Source organism: Halichoerus grypus, chromosome 4 (genome assembly GCF_964656455.1).
Source record: "Halichoerus grypus chromosome 4, mHalGry1.hap1.1, whole genome shotgun sequence".
Taxonomy (NCBI): domain Eukaryota; kingdom Metazoa; phylum Chordata; class Mammalia; order Carnivora; family Phocidae; genus Halichoerus; species Halichoerus grypus.
Genome location: NC_135715.1, coordinates 129,373,984 through 129,392,924, shown reverse-complemented (window position 1 = coordinate 129,392,924; position 18,941 = coordinate 129,373,984). Strand labels below are relative to the sequence as shown.

The 18,941-nt window shown below is 32.8% G+C and overlaps 1 protein-coding gene across 7 annotated transcripts in view; it reads left to right on the top strand.

Annotated features, from left to right (window-relative positions):
- LOC118534495 (sodium channel protein type 1 subunit alpha) overlaps positions 1–18,941 on the top strand; it is a 144,255-nt gene that overhangs the window by 116,931 nt on the left and 8,383 nt on the right. For all 7 annotated transcript variants that reach the window (XM_078070931.1, XM_078070935.1, XM_078070933.1 and 4 more), the window contains exons 19-24: positions 1,209–1,363; positions 3,153–3,326; positions 5,680–5,802; positions 13,099–13,380; positions 15,782–15,835; positions 17,365–17,502. In XM_078070931.1, coding sequence (XP_077927057.1) covers positions 1,209–1,363; positions 3,153–3,326; positions 5,680–5,802; positions 13,099–13,380; positions 15,782–15,835; positions 17,365–17,502 — 926 coding nt within the window. The remainder of the gene's footprint in view (positions 1–1,208; positions 1,364–3,152; positions 3,327–5,679; positions 5,803–13,098; positions 13,381–15,781; positions 15,836–17,364; positions 17,503–18,941) is intronic.

The window sequence follows — 18,941 nt, the reverse complement described above, 5'->3', positions numbered from 1 at the left end:
CTAGCATTTCCCATGGTCTGATTTTCCCGAGAATTTGACTTTTGAAGATATGAATATATTTGCATATTCTCTATTTAGTGATCTCTTCTTCATAGACCGGATAAATATTGTTTCCATTTCCCAGTATAAATTCCACACATCACTCAAAGTCTTTCTCAAAACTACCTTCATCTGACCATGGTGGAAAAGAGCTTATTACTCCTTATTATGCCTCTCCACAGCTATTAATAAATATACCCATTTAATTCACCTGATAACTTTTGTATATTATCTTACGAGAGCTCTTCTCTTTCTGTTTTGAACTGTTGTATGTATCTTTACTGTCTTTTTCTCCCCATCCCTTCCTTCCTTCCCTTCCTCTCTTTTCTTCCAGCACACTTGACTTTTTCTTTTTCCTCTTTTGTTTTTTTTTTGGGGGGGGGCAGAGTTTGTTTTTTTGTTTTGTTTTGTTTTGTTTTGTTTTGTTTTGTTTTGCCTTGAGGTGAGGTTCCCGAGTTTATATCTTTTCTTGAAAACAAGAATGTAAGGTTCTTGGTGGCAAGGTCCATGTGCTGTACCTTTTTTTTTTTTTTTTGCCTTTTTAAAAAAAAATGTTATTTGTATCCTCCATGGTGCTTACAAAGGTAATCACAGATAGTTTGAGTGAGTAAAACACTATAAGGAAGGCAATGACAAATCAAAGCAGGGCCAAGCAATCATATTTTAATGGACTAACTTAATTTTGAAAATTATATGAGCTTTTCTAGAAACACCACAAGAAAACAAAGCAGTAACAAACCCAGCATTATTGGGGGAGTTCTACATTATTATTCCATAACCTCTTAAAAAGGGAAGTTTTCTATTTATCACTAATCCTCATTTTGAACTCCTCTACTAGAGTGACTTCAACAGAGTGCAATAGAATGACATAGTACAAGGCAAAGCTATTTTACACTTGTTTGTACTCTACAAAGTTCTTTCTTGGACAATAAGAGTTGAGGCAGAAAAAGCAGGTATTATTAGCCAGGGAACTGTTTAAGGAGGCTGAATAATTTTCACAGCTTCACACAGCTAATGAATGTGCTCTTACTACTCCAGGCTTAGAGAGTTAACCTAGCAAGATGGAGATGGTAATTGTAGTGAGAAGATGAATCAGGGACATGCTAAGGAATATTACTAAAGCCGCAGAAGTTACTTCATCTACTCCTGTTTGAACATTATACTTGCAGGCTGTGTACAAAGATTTAAATGTTGTCAAATCAGTGTGGAAGAAGGGAGGGGAAAACAGTGGTGGAACCTGAGAAGAACGTGTTTCCGAATAGTTGAACATAATTGGTTTGAGACCTTCATTGTCTTCATGATTCTCCTTAGCAGTGGTGCACTGGTAAGTGAATATTAAGCAAAAGTGGTACCATATTAAGTTTAAGATAACCTAATACTGATGACTTATTAATCATTTCTAATGCACTGTTACAGTAGCCAATGCATTTTTTTTCCCAAACCCTCATCCTGCATCCATTTTCATTTTCATAGTGTCAGCCATTACCTCTGTTTGATAAATCTCAAACTGTTATCTTTACTTAGGACTTCTTCCTTGAATATATATACATCTCTATATCCAACCATCCATCCATCCATCCATCCATCCATTCACTTACCTCCTGTCCACCCACCCACCCACTTTTCTACCTGTCTCTAACACATTTTTCATTACCCGACATCCTATCTTCCAGATTATAGACTTAATGTTTTAACTATGCATTTCTGGATTTATTTCTACTACCTATACATACAATTTCTGATAAATTATTGATTAACTTTTGCTTACTAGTAAGTAACCTAGAAAATTTGTCTCTCCGGCTTATTATAACCAAGGAATACAAATACTCAGTTGCTCATATTTTAACAAGAAGGTAAGCATGGCAACTCAGTGTAGTTAATGGAAGTCCTGTGATGGAGAATATATAACTTTGGAGTTCTGATGAATATTGCCTCTGAATGGTATTATTATTATCTCTTTATGGACAGTCAATAAGTCCTTAGGGACCACTTCTCTGTCCCTTTTAAATTGTGTCCACTATTCTTATGCTACTCAGGAAACAATGAATATTGGTAACAAAAAATATTGGGCAGCATGCCTAAGTGATTCATTTAAAGATTGCTTTCTCTTTATACAAAGATGGTTTTTACATCAAATTAATTTATATTTGTATGAAAATCACTTACAAAAATATAAAGCATAACATATAAATAACATTTTAGGGAAACACTGGCACAAATAGAATACTTAAGTCGTAAAGCAGATAGATGACAGATAAAATTAGCTTGTCTGATTGAAATATAATCACTTAAGTTTCTTTAACTTACATTTATAATTAGAACATAAGCCTATATTTTCCTCCATATTTCTCTGATTACATAAACTTTGTCTGCATGCCACTTTATACAAGAAATAATCTTTTGCCCCTGAAACAAATGTGAGACTTAGATGAAAAGGATAGAGGTTCATATTAGAAGCACACATATCATGATCTAAAGTGAAATATATCTTCATCTTATCATCATTGTCATACCATATCTCTACTGAGAAATATAAATGATCAACAAAATGAAGGGGAGAGAGGGGGACAAATGAGCCCAACTATGTAGTAAAATTGGGCGATGTGATGATCAGTTACAATTTCTGCTTTATGAAAAATATAAACCTCCACTTTTTATTTCTTCAACCTCCTTTTTATGGCAAAAAAAAAAATCAACAGGAGAAAGCAAAAGAAATGAAACAAAAGGAATAAATAACTTCAAGTTGGGGTAGCACCATCAGGATATGACATCAAGAACTGTTTCCTAAACAAGTCAAATTAAATCATGAGAATTATGCTTTTACCTCTTTCTTCTGACTATAATATCAATAGAGAGTATAACTTTCCCCTGATTCATTAAAAGACCTTTGAGAGGAAAAAAATTTTAAAAACAGCAATAACTACTACTCCTCTACCCTCTTACTCCAATGGGATGTCATACATATATATATATATATATATATATATATATAATATATAAAATCAGGGAAAACATATATATATGTTTCTGATCATATGTATATATATATGATCAGAAAAATAGCTTAGGTATAATAGTTTTAGAAAGCTAAAATATATAACTTTTCTTTATAGGCATTTGAAGACATATATATTGATCAGCGAAAGACAATTAAGACAATGTTGGAATATGCTGACAAGGTTTTCACTTACATTTTCATCCTGGAAATGCTTCTAAAATGGGTGGCATATGGCTATCAAACATATTTCACCAATGCCTGGTGTTGGCTGGACTTCTTAATTGTGGATGTAAGTATCCTCCGTATCTTTGTCTTTACATTCCCAGTAGTTTGTCTGACCCGTATACTAATTCTAGAACAGTGAATCTGACCAGTATGCTGTGTTGACAGGATACGCTACCTCCTAGACACTAACCTAATTTGCTGAATGATAGTGTTGTAGTAAGAACTAGGCTTAGTACTGGTTTAGCACTGGGGGGATGGGATCTATGGTGGTTGTCTAGGATAAGAAGAAGAAAAACAACCCAGCAGTTTGTAGGGAAAGTGGTGAAATAGGGTATGTGGCTTAAATTCCTTATATTGTGGGTCAGACGGACTTGCGTTTAAAATCCCGTCCCATTGCTGATGGGTCGTGTGCCAGTGAGTAAATTACTTGGCTCTTGACTCTTGAAACGATGATATTATTACGGACAGTGATGATGGTGGGAGCTACCGTCAATTTTTAAAAATTCTCTTTGATATACTCAAAGTTTTTCAAGGGGAGGTTTAAAGAGTAGATTATATAGATTATACTCCATTAGAGGCAGTAAAGCGTACAGAGTGTAGGGAAAACCTCTGGTTCATGCAGCAGCAGGAGCTTCCCCTAGGATGTTGACTCAATTCGCGGCAAGCCTGTAACACGCCAAACAGCCCTGCTCAGAAATTCCATGCCCAATGATTAATAATACTTCATCTCCCCTAAAACAGGTGACTGCCTCTGAGATTTATTAAACAAAATGTTTCATGCTATCAATTTGGCATAATTTCAGCTTCAGAAAAGTATGTCCAAAATATCGCAGATTTCATAGGCAAGAGTTTTATCCCCAAAAGGTAATAGATAATAATCCAGCAGGACTACGCAGGTTTATTGTGGAAAGTGTTTCTAGAGCTAAGAGTCATGCATATGTTACATCTCCTGAATTCTGAACAAAGGCAAAGCCGGAGCTATTTAAAGCTTAATAATGTTACTATGAAATGAGTAAATTGAGAAAAACCTCAAAAGAATAATTGCTTCATCATTACAAAAGAAAAAAAATTCTAACATTGAGGTTTCATTAGAAGTTATATCATATTTCCACTCCTCATAATTTTTCACACTACATTTTAAATCTAAATATAATTTAACTTGAAACTGTGAATTTCGCTTTTCTCTATTACACTTATTACATGTCTGAAATTTCAGGGAAAGAATGATGATTTTATTATTATAAGTTGGATTTTTTTTAATTACTAGATTACAAGCACGTTATTTTTTACTTATTTTTTATTGAAGTATAGTTGACATGCAATGTTACATTAGTTTCAGGTATACAACATAGTAAATTTAATTGCCTGAAATATATTAAGAAAATAATTCTATAGAGATTTTGTCATTTTGCAATAATAATATTTTATTTTTCATTGTTCTATTTTAATTATTTCATAAGGATCAGTGTATCTCTCTAAAAAATGCAAAAAAAATTATAGCACGTTGCAAGTAATATAAAAAGTATATTTAAATATAAGGCAACTTAATACACTGAAAAATAGAAAATTTTGCAAAAATAGTGTCCAGTGTATGTGAAACTGTCCGATATTAGTCACTTTCAAACCAAAGAAATTATAATTCTGGATATGGAGTTTTGGTATATTTTTTATTTAGAGAATAGACACCTAACATTTTTATTTCTTAGTACTCTCATATTTCATACAAATTAAGTAAATTCATTGATTTATTTACTTGGCAAATATTTGTTGATTATCCATTTTCAGCCAGGTAACCATGGCAGAAGCTGTAAGTTAGTATAGAAAAATTTGAGGAAGTTTTATGATGGAATTATTTATTAAGTTACATTGTTTACGCAAGAATAAACTTTAGAGAAAACACAGGTGTTAGCAAGACAAACAAAAAACTCACCTTCAAAAATCAACTGCAAAATCAATGTGCCAAGTTATTAATTTTTGAGAATATCAATTATAATTAGTTGAACATACAATGCAGGATTGCAATTTCTTGCTTTTGTATTTTATCACTAGCCATACAAAGCCCTAAATTCACCACAACTTAATAAAATAAAAGAAGGATGACCAATGACCTTTTCTTACACCTGAATTTCTTCCTTTTTTAAATTAATTTTTATCTAGTTTTTTTAACTAATTGCTCTACTAATAAATTAGTTTAACAATTAATAAATTATATGACATTTAAGGTTTTTTTATTCAACTACCTTTAATTAACATCCTGAAAACACTTTTTTTGCATCAAGCTAAAAATACTTCCTTAAAATTTTAAAAGCTTTATGGGAAATATGCAACCATTTATCTTCTGAGTAATTATAAGCAAAAATCATACTTATTATATAGTAAATTGAATCATGATTTTATTTCCTTATTTATTGGTGCAGGTTTCATTGGTCAGTTTAACAGCAAATGCCTTGGGTTACTCAGAACTTGGCGCCATCAAATCTCTCAGGACACTAAGAGCTCTGAGACCTCTGAGAGCCTTATCACGATTTGAAGGGATGAGGGTAAGGAAAATGAAAGAACGTGAAGTATTACATATAATAAAAATTAAATTAATTACATTAAATTCTATAAAGGAAAACCCATGCATGCAAAAGGAATGGCAAATCCTTGCAAAATTGCTACTTTATCATTTTATCTGTTGCATATTTACTTCTGGGTGATATGCAAGAGAACTTAGGCCTCCCTTGAAATGATATAATATCATTTATCTGCTGTGCTCATTAAAATGACTTTATTTCCTAATCCATCTTGGGAGTTTCCTTACAAACCTGTATACAAAAAGAAGCAAATGCACTATTAAAGTACTATGTGTAATGATATGATAATAATCCACTGAAGTCTACGTTATATGCTTCTCATTTGTGATGACCTAAATTGTACTTAATGAGTTTTATCAAAAATAATGTGAATCACACACGTGCCTAAGTATAAAAGTAAAGGAAAACCATTTTTAAGTGTCAAAATTTTGTCTGTATAATGCCAAAGTTTGCATTATTTGAATATATTTAAGGGTAGCTATTAAATATTGACTGACTTTTAAACTTTTTTTTAAAAGTTATGTTTAATGTAACCTCAATTTATAACTGCATTAATCTTTTTAATTGATATAAATAGTAATACTAACTTAAAGATTATATGTAAATCCACACAATTTTTCATGACAATAAATAAAGCATTTATAATATAATGAATAGAAAATATAATTTTGACTCATTACCACAGATGATTCATAAATTAAGCATAACTCAAATTTCACTTGAGTTACAGAAAATGTTACACTATTCCTTTCAAGGAAATATTCTACCATTCTTTATGATTCATTACAGATTAGAAATGTTGCCATTATTGACCTATTATTGTCCATGCCTTGTTAAAATTCACGAAGCATTGATACATAAGATGTATAACATAAAAAAGTAGTTCCTTTTTTTTAAAAAAGTCGAATTTTCTTTTACCAAAACAAAGCTGCTTAACAAGTGTGATAACCAGTAGAAAAACATTGCTTTTTTTTCCTGCCTAGGGTTTAGTTGTTTATGGAAATTGAGCTGTATTGAAGACTTCCAATTACATCTTCTAGTTTGTTGATAGCCTTGCGTGTTCTTTTAAAATAAGATTTATTGTAAATATCACTTTTTAAGAACATGAGACTTGTCTTTAATTTCCCTAACATATGTAGAAAGTTTTTTCATCACTAGAAACAATTTAACACAATATAATACAGTCTTATTTTATTTCTCACAGAGATCTTCACATTTTTACTAAAATGTTAAAGGAAATTCTCTCCAGGGTATGTAAAAATTAAGTTTATTTTCCAATTAAAATGTCACTTTCTTTTGTTTCAGACTGGCCATTTCAGTTCTTGAGAAAAATATTATTTTTATACATTCTACTTGAAAACATATTGCCTGAATCCAAGTAATACCTTTTAAATGTCTTCTGAAATCCGAACAATGCTAAGAATTTGAAGCTGTTATAAACATTTCGAATTTAATCTTTTGAAAATGTACTAAATCCACGATTCAAGTGGCCAGATAGTCCCATGTTTAACACTTTATTTCCATAACAACATTGGTCTTGTGGGTCTACTTTTGATTTTTACAGAAATAACCTTATCTGTAATTATTAATCAATAATACTTTCTGTATTATAAGGAGAGGTTAACGTTTGCACCTGAGGATTTTAAAAACATAAACTTATTGGTGCTGATAGGAGATGAACTCATCTTTAAGTTAGAGGGTTTATGAATATGGTTACTTGCCTCTGCGACAGCATGTACACAACCCTAAAATGGCTGATCATTTCAACATGTGTTTGGCATTGTAGAGACAAAATAACCTGATTCTTGATTCTATTTTTTTTGTTTCTAGTGTTTGGATTTTTTTTTTTTTACTTTCTAAAAAACGTAAACATGGATGACGGTGAGGATAGAGATAATAATGATGAATATAATTGGGAAGTGATATTTGAATATATTCAGAAACTCTCATTTTATTCTTTTCCCTCCCTAGCAGCATAAAATAACAATAGCTTTGTCAGGGTGTAAATCAAGCACTCATTTTATTTTTGTTGACTTGTCACTTTTTCAAGCATGTGCTTTTATGCAACATTACCAAATAAAGCATGTTGTATTTAGTGCTTGATAAGAAGTTAGAAAGTAATAAATTATCATCACGTTGCACTTTATGTTTTGCATGTTTTATGCACATTTCTGGCTGACAGCTTTTAAACATTTATTGTATTTCAAATTTCCAGTCCAAATTTTTCAACTTGTAAAATTGAACTGAGTGAATTGATGTCATGAATATCTAGAGTAAAATAAAATTTGTACTTAAATTTGTATTTTTACTTTCCTAATCTAAGAAATCTTAGATATCTTCTTTTTCAAAAGAACTCAAGTCTTGATTGATAGGGAAACAGAGACCATCATATACATAAAGTAACACCAAATGTTCTGTCATAACAGATTTCTAACTAATAACAAACTATATATTTCTATTTTATATAGGATAATCTTGCTCCAACTTGGATGGGGTGGAGCGCTGGTTCCTCCCCTCAGCCCTTTATTATGGGTACTGTATTACCCCTTTTGCTACCTTTCATCCTTTCACTGTGCCTTTGTGTAGTGGGACGAGGGAGGGGTTGGGAAGGGTCCTATCACACCACAGTAGGGAAAATACACTATATTCTAATCCCCTATTTTCAATTGTCTTAAATTTTCTTTTGAGAAAAATACCTTTGTGAATTTACCCTCTGTGGATTTGGACACCAACTGTTGATATCTTTATTAAGTTTCACTGAATATGATTTAGTTATGTATATATGGAGTTTATCCATTTATGGGGGGATTATCTGATCGGTGAGGGTGGGGGTTTAGAATGAATGCGTGAAAACTTTAACTTGTCAATTGATGATGCTGTTTGAAGCATAAAAACCCTTGCCATTTTTTTACATTGGTCTGGGTCCTGAAAACGGCCCTCCAGATACCAGCAGTCGATTCCCTGCCTTGTTGGTATGTGTGAGAAGATGCTAGGGTTCAATATTCCAGCTTTCATAAGGCTGGTATTGATGATGTGACCATATTCATTTTTATTAAGTGAAAAGTTATGAGGGTTATTTTCAAAATGTAATGAGGCAAAAATATATTAAGAGTTGAGTCAGCCCACGTGATTTGTGTTTTAAATGGGGAAAAGTTAATGTAAAGAGATCCGCATATTCGAATTATACAGACTAGAATACCTACATAGAAATAAAACAGAAATGTCTTATCATGTGTATCAAGTAGAATTTAATGCATAAACTCACTTCTTGGCATAAATCACTCCCAAATAACTTTTTAGGATCTTAGAAGATGTCACAATGAAAACATAAATTGAATCTATAAATATGAATCTATAAAAATGAATCTATATTTTGTTTATTCTTGAAGTTTAAAAATAATGTAGAAGAAGGAGAGTTTTTATTTTTGAGAGAGATAAAGTTGGAGATTTTGTTTGGATAATTGTATCATGTCTTTCTAAGATAATTATCTTAATTAAAGCCCACAACACAAATGTAGTCATTAGATTTAAAAAAAGATTTCATTATTCTTCTTCATACTTAAAAATGTGTGATTTTATTTTGCCTGCTTTTGATTTTTATTCATGTAGTTTTTGTGTTTAGATTAAAGAAGCATTAGAATCCATGAGTAGTATTATTTGAAGTTCAGAGATAATTTGTTCAGCCAAGACATTTCTACATGTATCAAAATTCTTAACATTAATTTGTATACTTGTCAATCCTTCATTTTGTGTTGATTTAATAAAAATGCAGTTAATGAACCAGATACGGAAAGAGTTTTTTATAAGAATGGATTGTGCTAGAATAGAGAAATTCAATTGATGACGTTTTGCAAAACATTTGTGAGAAGAAGCAATCTCTAGTATTAATTTATTAAGACGGTTCCTTCCTTAGACATCTTCTTTTATGCATCCTGAAACTTCAATCTGTTCTTTCCAATTTATTCAGGCCATTTCTGCACAGTGCCTTCACCTCTTGGGAACCAATTACTGCAGTTCCCTAGAGCCTGAAAAGAATTAATACACCTCCCTCTGTGCTGAACCAAGAAATGGCGTGGGGCTCTTGGGAAGGGACAATCCTTTCTCTGACCTTTATTGCTTAATTTAATGAAATTTTAAATATGCTGGACCTTTGTATAGTAACTTTCCCAATACTATGCCAAATGTTTTCCAACATTTAATTCTTTTTTTTTTTTTTTTTAAAGATTTTATTTATTTATTTGACAGAGAGAGACACAGCGAGAGAGGGAACACAAGCAGGGGGAGTGGGAGAGGGAGAAGCAGGCTTCCTGTGGAGCAGGGAGCCCGATGCGGGGCTCGATCCCAGAACGCTGGGATCATGACCTGGGCCGAAGGCAGACACTTAACGACTGAGCCACCCAGGCGCCCCCAACATTTAGTTCTTTTATCTTCATAAAAATAAACCTTTTCTCTGGACCCAATGTAGGCCAATGTTGCAAATCATTTCCTGAAAGATGCTGCCTCAGAGTACTTGCTTGCATCATGAATTACAGAGAGTTCATTTTAACACAAAACTAATTCCCAGTTTCAAAGCAAACCTCTCAAACTTATTGGCTAACCCCTAATTTTTTGTTGTGCCCGGCTCTTTATTCTCATCTCATATACAAAGTAACGTTAAAAATTCTGCTTTCATCAGTAAATGCTAAGCTAATCTTTACTCATTCATTCAACCCTTTTTTCCCTATATTCAAAGTGCTCTGTTATATTCCCATATTCGAAGCATTCAAGACCTTGGAGAATTCACAAATATATTTTTGCATCTTAAGTTAAAAAAAGAAAAAGTCTCTTGTCTGTCAAGATTACAGGAATGCAATTAACTCGAATCCAGAGCAATGTGGAACCAGATAAATGGAAGCAATTCTAAGGAGAATGAGTGAGGTAGAATGGAACGAGCAAGCACTAGATGATACTTCTAGTCTACTTTCTGAACTTAATCTATCTTAGCTCATTTTTCTCATTGCCAACAGAGAACACCATACTAAATTATCTCTATGGTCCTGGCCAGCACTGGAATTCTGAGTCTTAAATTCAAAAGAGGAAACGCTCATCTTTATTTTGGAAGCTAACATGGAGGGTGAAGTGAGGCTCCATGAAAGAAGTGCTACGTGAACTAGACCTTGTAGAAGAAAGAATGTTCCAGAGAGGGGGATACTGGGCAAGGGATTTCAGAGGCATCTCAGTTGTCTGGTAATTGTATCACTTGGGTTGGCATGAGGGTAGGTGGCTAGGGAAGTTTAAACTAGAAATGTACATTGTGGGGTGATTTGAATACCAACATAAGGAAAATATTTGATGATCAGTGGGGATCCATTAATTTTAAAGTGAGACTTCGGGAGGATAAATTCATATCACATAGATGAAGGGAAGGAGAAAGTTAGAGGACTCTGACAATAGTGCCCGTATGAATTATTAGAGGCCAGAGCTAGGATGAACAGTGAAAGCAGGAAAGAAGTGACAGAGGTGAGAAAGGGCTTGAAGAAAGAAGTGTGGGACCTACAGATTGACGTGAAAAGAACTTCAGGAAATAGGTATAGGTCACCAGTATTCTACCCAGGCTCTATATTGGCTGTTGTAGGTAAAAATGTGCATTCTAACGTGTACTCTGTGTATACACAATGAAAATAAGGTGTTTTTATTTTTTTTTAAATCTGCATGGTAGGCAAAATATTCAGAAAAGGAGGGAAATAACTAACTTGATTCCAAGTATCAAATTTTGAATCCAAGAGAAATCTAAGTGTATCCACACATTTAAAATGAAGTATAAAATAAGGATTTATTTGATCAACTGTATTACTGCAGACAGGCAAATGAGATAAGGTAAGGTGCCATGTTTCAGTTTGGTAGACAGCAGAGGCTATATCACCTGGATCTGCCTGGATGACTCCACCAACCTAAATGTTTATGCTATTTCCTTACCTTTGCCAACAGTGGTTTTACTGTTTCCTTAGGCCCACTTAGCACACTGTTTTTGGAACCCCAGAAGGTCTAGGGTTCTTTGCAAACTTTAAACACAGCTCAGAAACATAAGGAATTGGCTCATGTATTTGTTTTTTTCAGACAGGCAATCAAAAAACTTTGCTCTAAAAATACACTGGCATCAAATTGCAGATAGAAGATATTTTGATGCTTATTATTTACGATTGACAAGAATAACAGAAGTACATAGGTAGAAGTAACTTAGTTATCAATGTTCAAGTCTGAGGCATCCTCTGCCACTTATGAGCATCTTAGGGCCTATCTTTGTCTTCCCTCTTAGCTACTCCCATGCAGCTCCAATGGGCACCGTCAGGAAGCGAGCAAGGACAGCCATCCCTACAGTGTTGCCAAATATGAAAACTCAGATCTTTTCATCTGGGATCCAAAAATTAAGATAAGAGGGAAAAAAAAACATACTCCCATAGAAAAAGAATAGATCATTATTTAGTACAGAATTTGATGTTAATCACATCAGATTTGGGACCTATATATGGCATCCCTCCTTTTCTTCTTTTCCTGAGAAACCAATTTCTATTATGTTTCATTTAAAATAAGTTTATTGAATTAAACTCAGTAAATGAAACAACTGACATGACTGGAGCTTGAAATAAACGATGTGATGATCTAATGAAATACATAATGCTAAATTGTCTTGCTTCTTATGCAAAACTTATTATTAGTCTTAGCAATGCATGAATAATTAAGGACAAAACTATAGTAGGCATTTATTAATATTTTTATATTTATATATCTGAATTTTTAATTTATTAAAGTATATTGGCCAAACCAACTTGTGTCCAATATTTTAGTTTCATTATTTAATATATTGCCTTTTTTAAAATTAATCTTCTGTATTAGGTTTCCTACTTCTCTTTTTTCTAATAAACAACAAATATTCTAATTTCATCTGGCAGCAAATTCCTCTGATTTTGCCTTTCCTTTAACCTTTTGGTACTTCCCCCTCTTTTTTAAACTTTTTTTTTCTTGTTTCTTTTTTATATCGTCTGTATTTGTTTCCCTGAATGTATTGCTTAAGAACAAATGGATTTCATTTTAAGATTTTTTTACTTTGCTTTTAAGTATCCTAGAATAGTCTCGATACTAAATAAATAAATAAATAAATAAATAAATAAATAAATAAATAAATAAAAGAAAAAAAGAAATACTAAAGATTACTAGGGGAATGTCTTTTCCTTTTTAACAAACAAGAATTCTGACTTTTCTTTTTTTCCATTTGTGTATTAGGTGGTTGTGAATGCCCTTTTAGGAGCAATTCCATCCATCATGAATGTGCTTCTGGTTTGTCTTATATTCTGGCTAATTTTCAGCATCATGGGCGTAAATTTGTTTGCTGGCAAATTCTACCACTGTATTAACACCACAACTGGTGACATGTTTGACATCACCGAAGTGAATAATCATTCTGATTGCCTAAATCTAATAGAAAGAAATGAGACTGCCCGATGGAAAAATGTGAAAGTAAACTTTGATAATGTAGGATTTGGGTATCTCTCTTTGCTTCAAGTTGTAAGTGAACACTCTTTTCTCTGAAATTTGTTTATTGTTTGGAATAATAACAAAGTAATGACATACATCTAGGTTACTAAGAAAAGAGTTTAGTTATTACAAAGAAAGTTTATAACATACTTTATTTCTAATTTTGATTTATGAGTACAAGCGTATGAGCCCAGATGGGTGGCACCTTGGGTCCTTGTAAATGCAGTGCAGACATAATTGATAGTGATGAGCTATTTCAGCTCTTCCCAAAGGTTTTATTCTCTTCCTGCTCATATTGCTCTCTCTTCCCATATGAACAAGTTGGTTAATCATTAAGTGTGCTATTATTTTTCCTATTGCAACTGGAAAGCTTTTTTCGCTGATGGATCACGCTCCCCAAACATACACACTTCACACACCTGATTGGATTCTAACTGATAGGTGGCAATTAACTGCTACTGAGTTGTATGATTTGGATTGAAGATCAGGGAATGAATGATATTTAGGTTTTAGGGTTAGATCCTCATAGTAAAATGGAAATAATACGGGGAAGTACCTGAACACAGAAATGAAATACAAGCAGCTGTGGTCTCACTATAAAATGGCCTTTCAGTGCAACTATTTAAGTCTATTTTATCTAAATATTCATGCTTCTTACTACTGGGTTTCTAAGCCTGATTTACACAAGAGAAAAATAGTTCACAGTGTATAAAAACGCAAAAGGTGGTAGCCCTTTAAGGATTTGCACTTGGTGCTGCTTTTGGCAGGAGCTGCCTCTCAACAAAGCAGTGGCTAAAAACAGAATCTACATTGTTTGAAAAACACAGAAAGATCCTGCTCTATTTTGGCCCCTGAAAACTCAGCTTAAAAAAAAGGCTATAAAAGTTCTTTCCTTGTGTTTCGACAGAGGCTTTAGAGCAGAAATCCATTTCTACTCACCAGGATTATGTTTTTAATTGCTCAACTAGGAGACTAACCAAGCAAACAACCCTGCACTGGTCAAAACCCCCTTGCATCTCTTTCAGAGGTGTCTGTAATATGATACCTTTACACGTTCTTCCCATCTTCGTGTTGGAATTCCTATTTCTCTTCTAGATGTTTCTGACTTACTCTGAATGTTTATGCAATTAAAATAGGGATTTAAAAAATCTGGCAAGTATGAATTCTTTAAATATTATAGTGGACACACGACATTTTCTTGAGAGTTTATCCTAACCCTTAATTAATAACCACACTTGTAAATATCACTAAAGTATATCACTTCCTCCGTAAAATTGAGAAAAGAAAAAAAGATTTTCAAGCAATTCCTTAAAATGCTAAATAATTCTGGAAATGTAGGGTAAAGCTCTTGCATGAAGCCATGAAATAAATTCCACCACTGAAGAAACTCTAAAGTACTACTTTATAGTTGGCTTTATACAGAATCCCCTCTGTTGATGAGCAACTCACTGAAATGTTTCCTTGAATCACTTTCTATTCCTATACCTAGTGTGTAATGGACTTGTTCTCAGCCATTGACATTCAACATTTCCCTCCCTGACATACAAACAGCTTCTGTTTTATAGCTAAGAATCATTAGTTTCTCCTCACTGCCATCACACGCACCGTTCCTTGGCTTTCTTCCCATGACATCGCCACTTCACAAGTGTTAGTGTTATGAAAACAAAGATGTGTTGGAATACAGTTGCCGAAAGCTTTGCTAGACTTGTTTACTACCTAAGAACAATCCTCTCAGGCTTCCAGGGTTAAAATGTATGTCCTATGACAAATAATAAATTACTATAAGTTATTAGACTTAGGATCTATCTTGAATCTGGAACATCAAGTGTCTACTGTATTTTTTCCATTTTTGCCCATATTAACTCACTTTCATTAAAAACTACAGAGGAAAAAAATAGAATAAAGGACTATTTCTGGATGCTATGCTTCAAAATTCTTAAAAGAATTGTTGCAATTGTGACTTTATATAATCCCATATGATTCTCAGAGTGTTATGATCAGGAGAAATGTTAAACTTTCAGTCAGTGTCATCACCTAGCCGATAGATTTCAGCGGAGGATTGGAGATCTAAATTGTAATTGTTTTGTTGCTACACATATTGTCAAGTGTGTTGGCATTTGTGAAGCTTTCTAAAAGTATTCCACCAAATTTCTACTTCAAATTAGCATTATTCCATTAACTCTAAGGAATTGAGAAGTATTTGTGAGTTGGTTATCAAGCAGGAGGATATTTCAAATAACCATTTTGTTTATTATGTGTTTTAGAAATGAAAAGCCTTACTAAGATATGGTATTTGTCCAAAATCCATGTAAAATTTGTTTTGAAATGTCTTTCAAAAGTGTTCCTTTTAAAAAAATAGATAAGTAAGAATATTTATTAAACATCAAGTCTGAATTATTCCAAAGTAAAGCATGCATGTCCTTTTTAATAGGCCACATTTAAGGGATGGATGGATATAATGTATGCAGCAGTTGACTCCAGAAATGTAAGTATTCCTTATATCCTGCCTTTTTATAATATTGGTTAGGTACTAAAATTAATTCAACAGCGCATAGCAGCCAAATGGGATGATTCTATGATGACTATTTTTAAAAAGGAAAAAATATGACTCAAATTGATATTCAAGTATAACGGTGTTTATCAGAAAGATCTTACTAAAATAAATCAAAACAAATTCTTTTGATAAGTGACGAATATCCTTCTGTTGAATATTTTTCTATTTTGCTTTCTTTTTATCCACTAATTATATAGTCAACAATAGCTTTGGTGTGTAGGAGCAAATGTGAAAAAATATATGATTGCTATCAGTAGTTGAAATGTATAGTTAATTCTCCATAAGTAGACAGTGTGAAAAGTTAGGGATGTTGTCCACACAGCTTTAGATTTCTGTAATAATCCCTTTCAAATTCATTTTTTTACATGATTTTAGCATCCATAAATGTACTGGAGCCTTTCCAATGATGTTATCACTTCAGTGGTCAACATTTCCTTTAAGTTTGTATCACCAAGGGAAAGACCTACTTTATTTGGTTTCTCCTATAATAGCCTCTTCCAGGCTTCAAAGAGAGAATTGAAATCCATGCTTATTCCAACTCTGCTCTTCAAAACTTTGTAAAAATTTAGTATGTTTTGTTAGTCTTCATCATTCTGTTCCGAAATCCAATCTGTTTAGTCTGTTATCACAAAAAATAATTTCTGTCTTTGTAATCTTTAACTGACCCGATAGAGCTCACTTATCTTTTTTGATGTACACTTTCCGTAAGTGGCTTTAGTTTTATGTTGAGTACCTTCCTGATAGCCTCCAGAGTTATGTTATTTCATTTGTTACCACAATTTTGTTTTGTGTGTTTGGTTGGTTTTAACTCTGTTATCTTTAGAAGGACATGAATTTTTAGGGAACTACCTATCGTGACTCATTTACCCTTTATTATGTGATATGTGGTAGCTTACTGAAAACTTACTGTAAGTACAATCCAAAGACTAAATTATCAATTGAGGATTCATAAGATGGATGTTTACTTAAGTAAACAGTGATGTTTACTTAATCTAAAAAATTCAATGACTATTGTAATGTTAAAGGTATGATGCTGAACATCTAAATGAATAACTCAATTCTCGTTTGCCAAATAAATTCATGCATACACAAATGGTTGTGTCTAAGATAGTCTATACATATTTTCTGAAATAAAATTTTTCACTAATAATTTTTAAATTATTGAAATTCAGTACTAAAAAAATTTACCAAATTTAGCACTCTACTATCTGAATAGCAAGATACTAGTTATATTTATAATTATAAAAATAGATTCTAAAGTGTTCTAATAATTACATTTTTTTTACATGAAAATACCTCTAAAGGCTAATTTCAGAGACTTTGTAGCTGATTCAGAGGGAAAAAGAAAAGTACTGCTAAGTATTACTAGGCATTTTCTTTTCTATTCTCGCAAAAGAGCACCAACGACTTCCAGCAACAAATTGTATTGTGATATTTTACAAACTCTTCTTCTTTGGTAGGTGGAACTCCAGCCTAAGTATGAGGAAAGTCTATACATGTATCTTTACTTTGTTATTTTCATCATCTTTGGGTCCTTCTTCACCTTGAACTTGTTTATTGGTGTCATCATAGATAATTTCAACCAGCAAAAAAAGAAGATAAGTATTTCTAATATTTTCTCTCCCACTAAGATCGTAAAATTATTTGAAATGTTTTCTCCACTAAATGAGTACTTTGATTTAGAAGCCAAGTGAGCATATATGTTAAAATCTATTTTGCATCCTTCCCTTCGGCCACCCACTGCCCATCTCTTTCAGACTATAGAAAGTCAAGAACAACTGTGCTCCATATTCCTGTACATAACTTCACAAAACCTCTCGCCTCTTTTTTTTTTTTTTTTTTTTTTAGAGCCAGGGGCCACATTTTCAATCCTTTGGAAAAGAATAATTTTTTTAATAATAAAAAAAAAACTAGAAAAGAACCCAAGCATATGCCCCTTTTCCAAGGTCAACTTGTTTTATCCCTGTAATTCCCCTCCTAAAACTATACATTCTAGTGAAAACCCTTAGAATGTTTGCAATAAATTAAGCCTAAGACATAAACTTCTCCTAGTGTTTCTTTTCCTTCATTGGTTCCTTGTATAATTTCCACTTCCTTCTCCCTGATATTTAATTATAAACTATTAGTTCCAGGTTGAATTCAATAGCTCTTTCTTTTATTATTATCATTTATAAAGCCCATTTTATCATCCTAATTATATATGCACAATATGGAAAATATGAAAAGTAAAGAAATATCATTACTTGGGAGTAATGTACACTTTTATGCTTTTCTGTTCACATTTTATGCTTTTCTGTTCATACTTTTTCTACATATGTTCTTAGTATCAAAATTATTTTATCTATAATTATAAATTCTTGGGGCACCTGAGTGGCTCAGTCAGTTATGCCTCTGACTCTTGATCTCAGGATCATGAGTTCAAGCCCAGTGTTGGGCTCGATGTTGAGTTCACGCTGAGCGTGGAGACTACTAACAAAACAAAAAAAAAGGTGTTGCATATAATTACAAATTCTCTTTTTGACTTAACGTAAGTATTTTTCCATTCTGTTAAGTCTTTGTATATACATTAACGTAATTTACCTAACCATCTCCCAACAAATTGATGATTTATGTTGTTTCTAATCTTTAATGATTTAAATAGTGTCTTGTCAAAAGTCTTAATCAAAAAAAAATGAGTCTTGGGGCGCCTGGGTGGCTCAGTCGTTAAGCGTCTGCCTTCGGCTCAGGTCATGATCCCAGGGTCCTGGGATCAAGCCCCACATCGGGCTCCTTGCTTGGCGGGAAGCCTGCTTCTCCCTCTCCCACTCCCCCTGCTTGTGTTCCTGCTCTCACTATCTCTCTCTCTGTGTCAAATAAATAAATAAAATCTTAAAAAAAAAAAAAAGAGTCTTTAATGATTTTCTTGACTAATTTCTGAAGTATTTTGCTTCCCCCAAATAATATGCCTGATCATACTCATAATCATACTCATAATAACATCCATACAGATGTGCCCAGGTCACTGCTAATTTACAGGCATCAAACATTCTATTTTTTA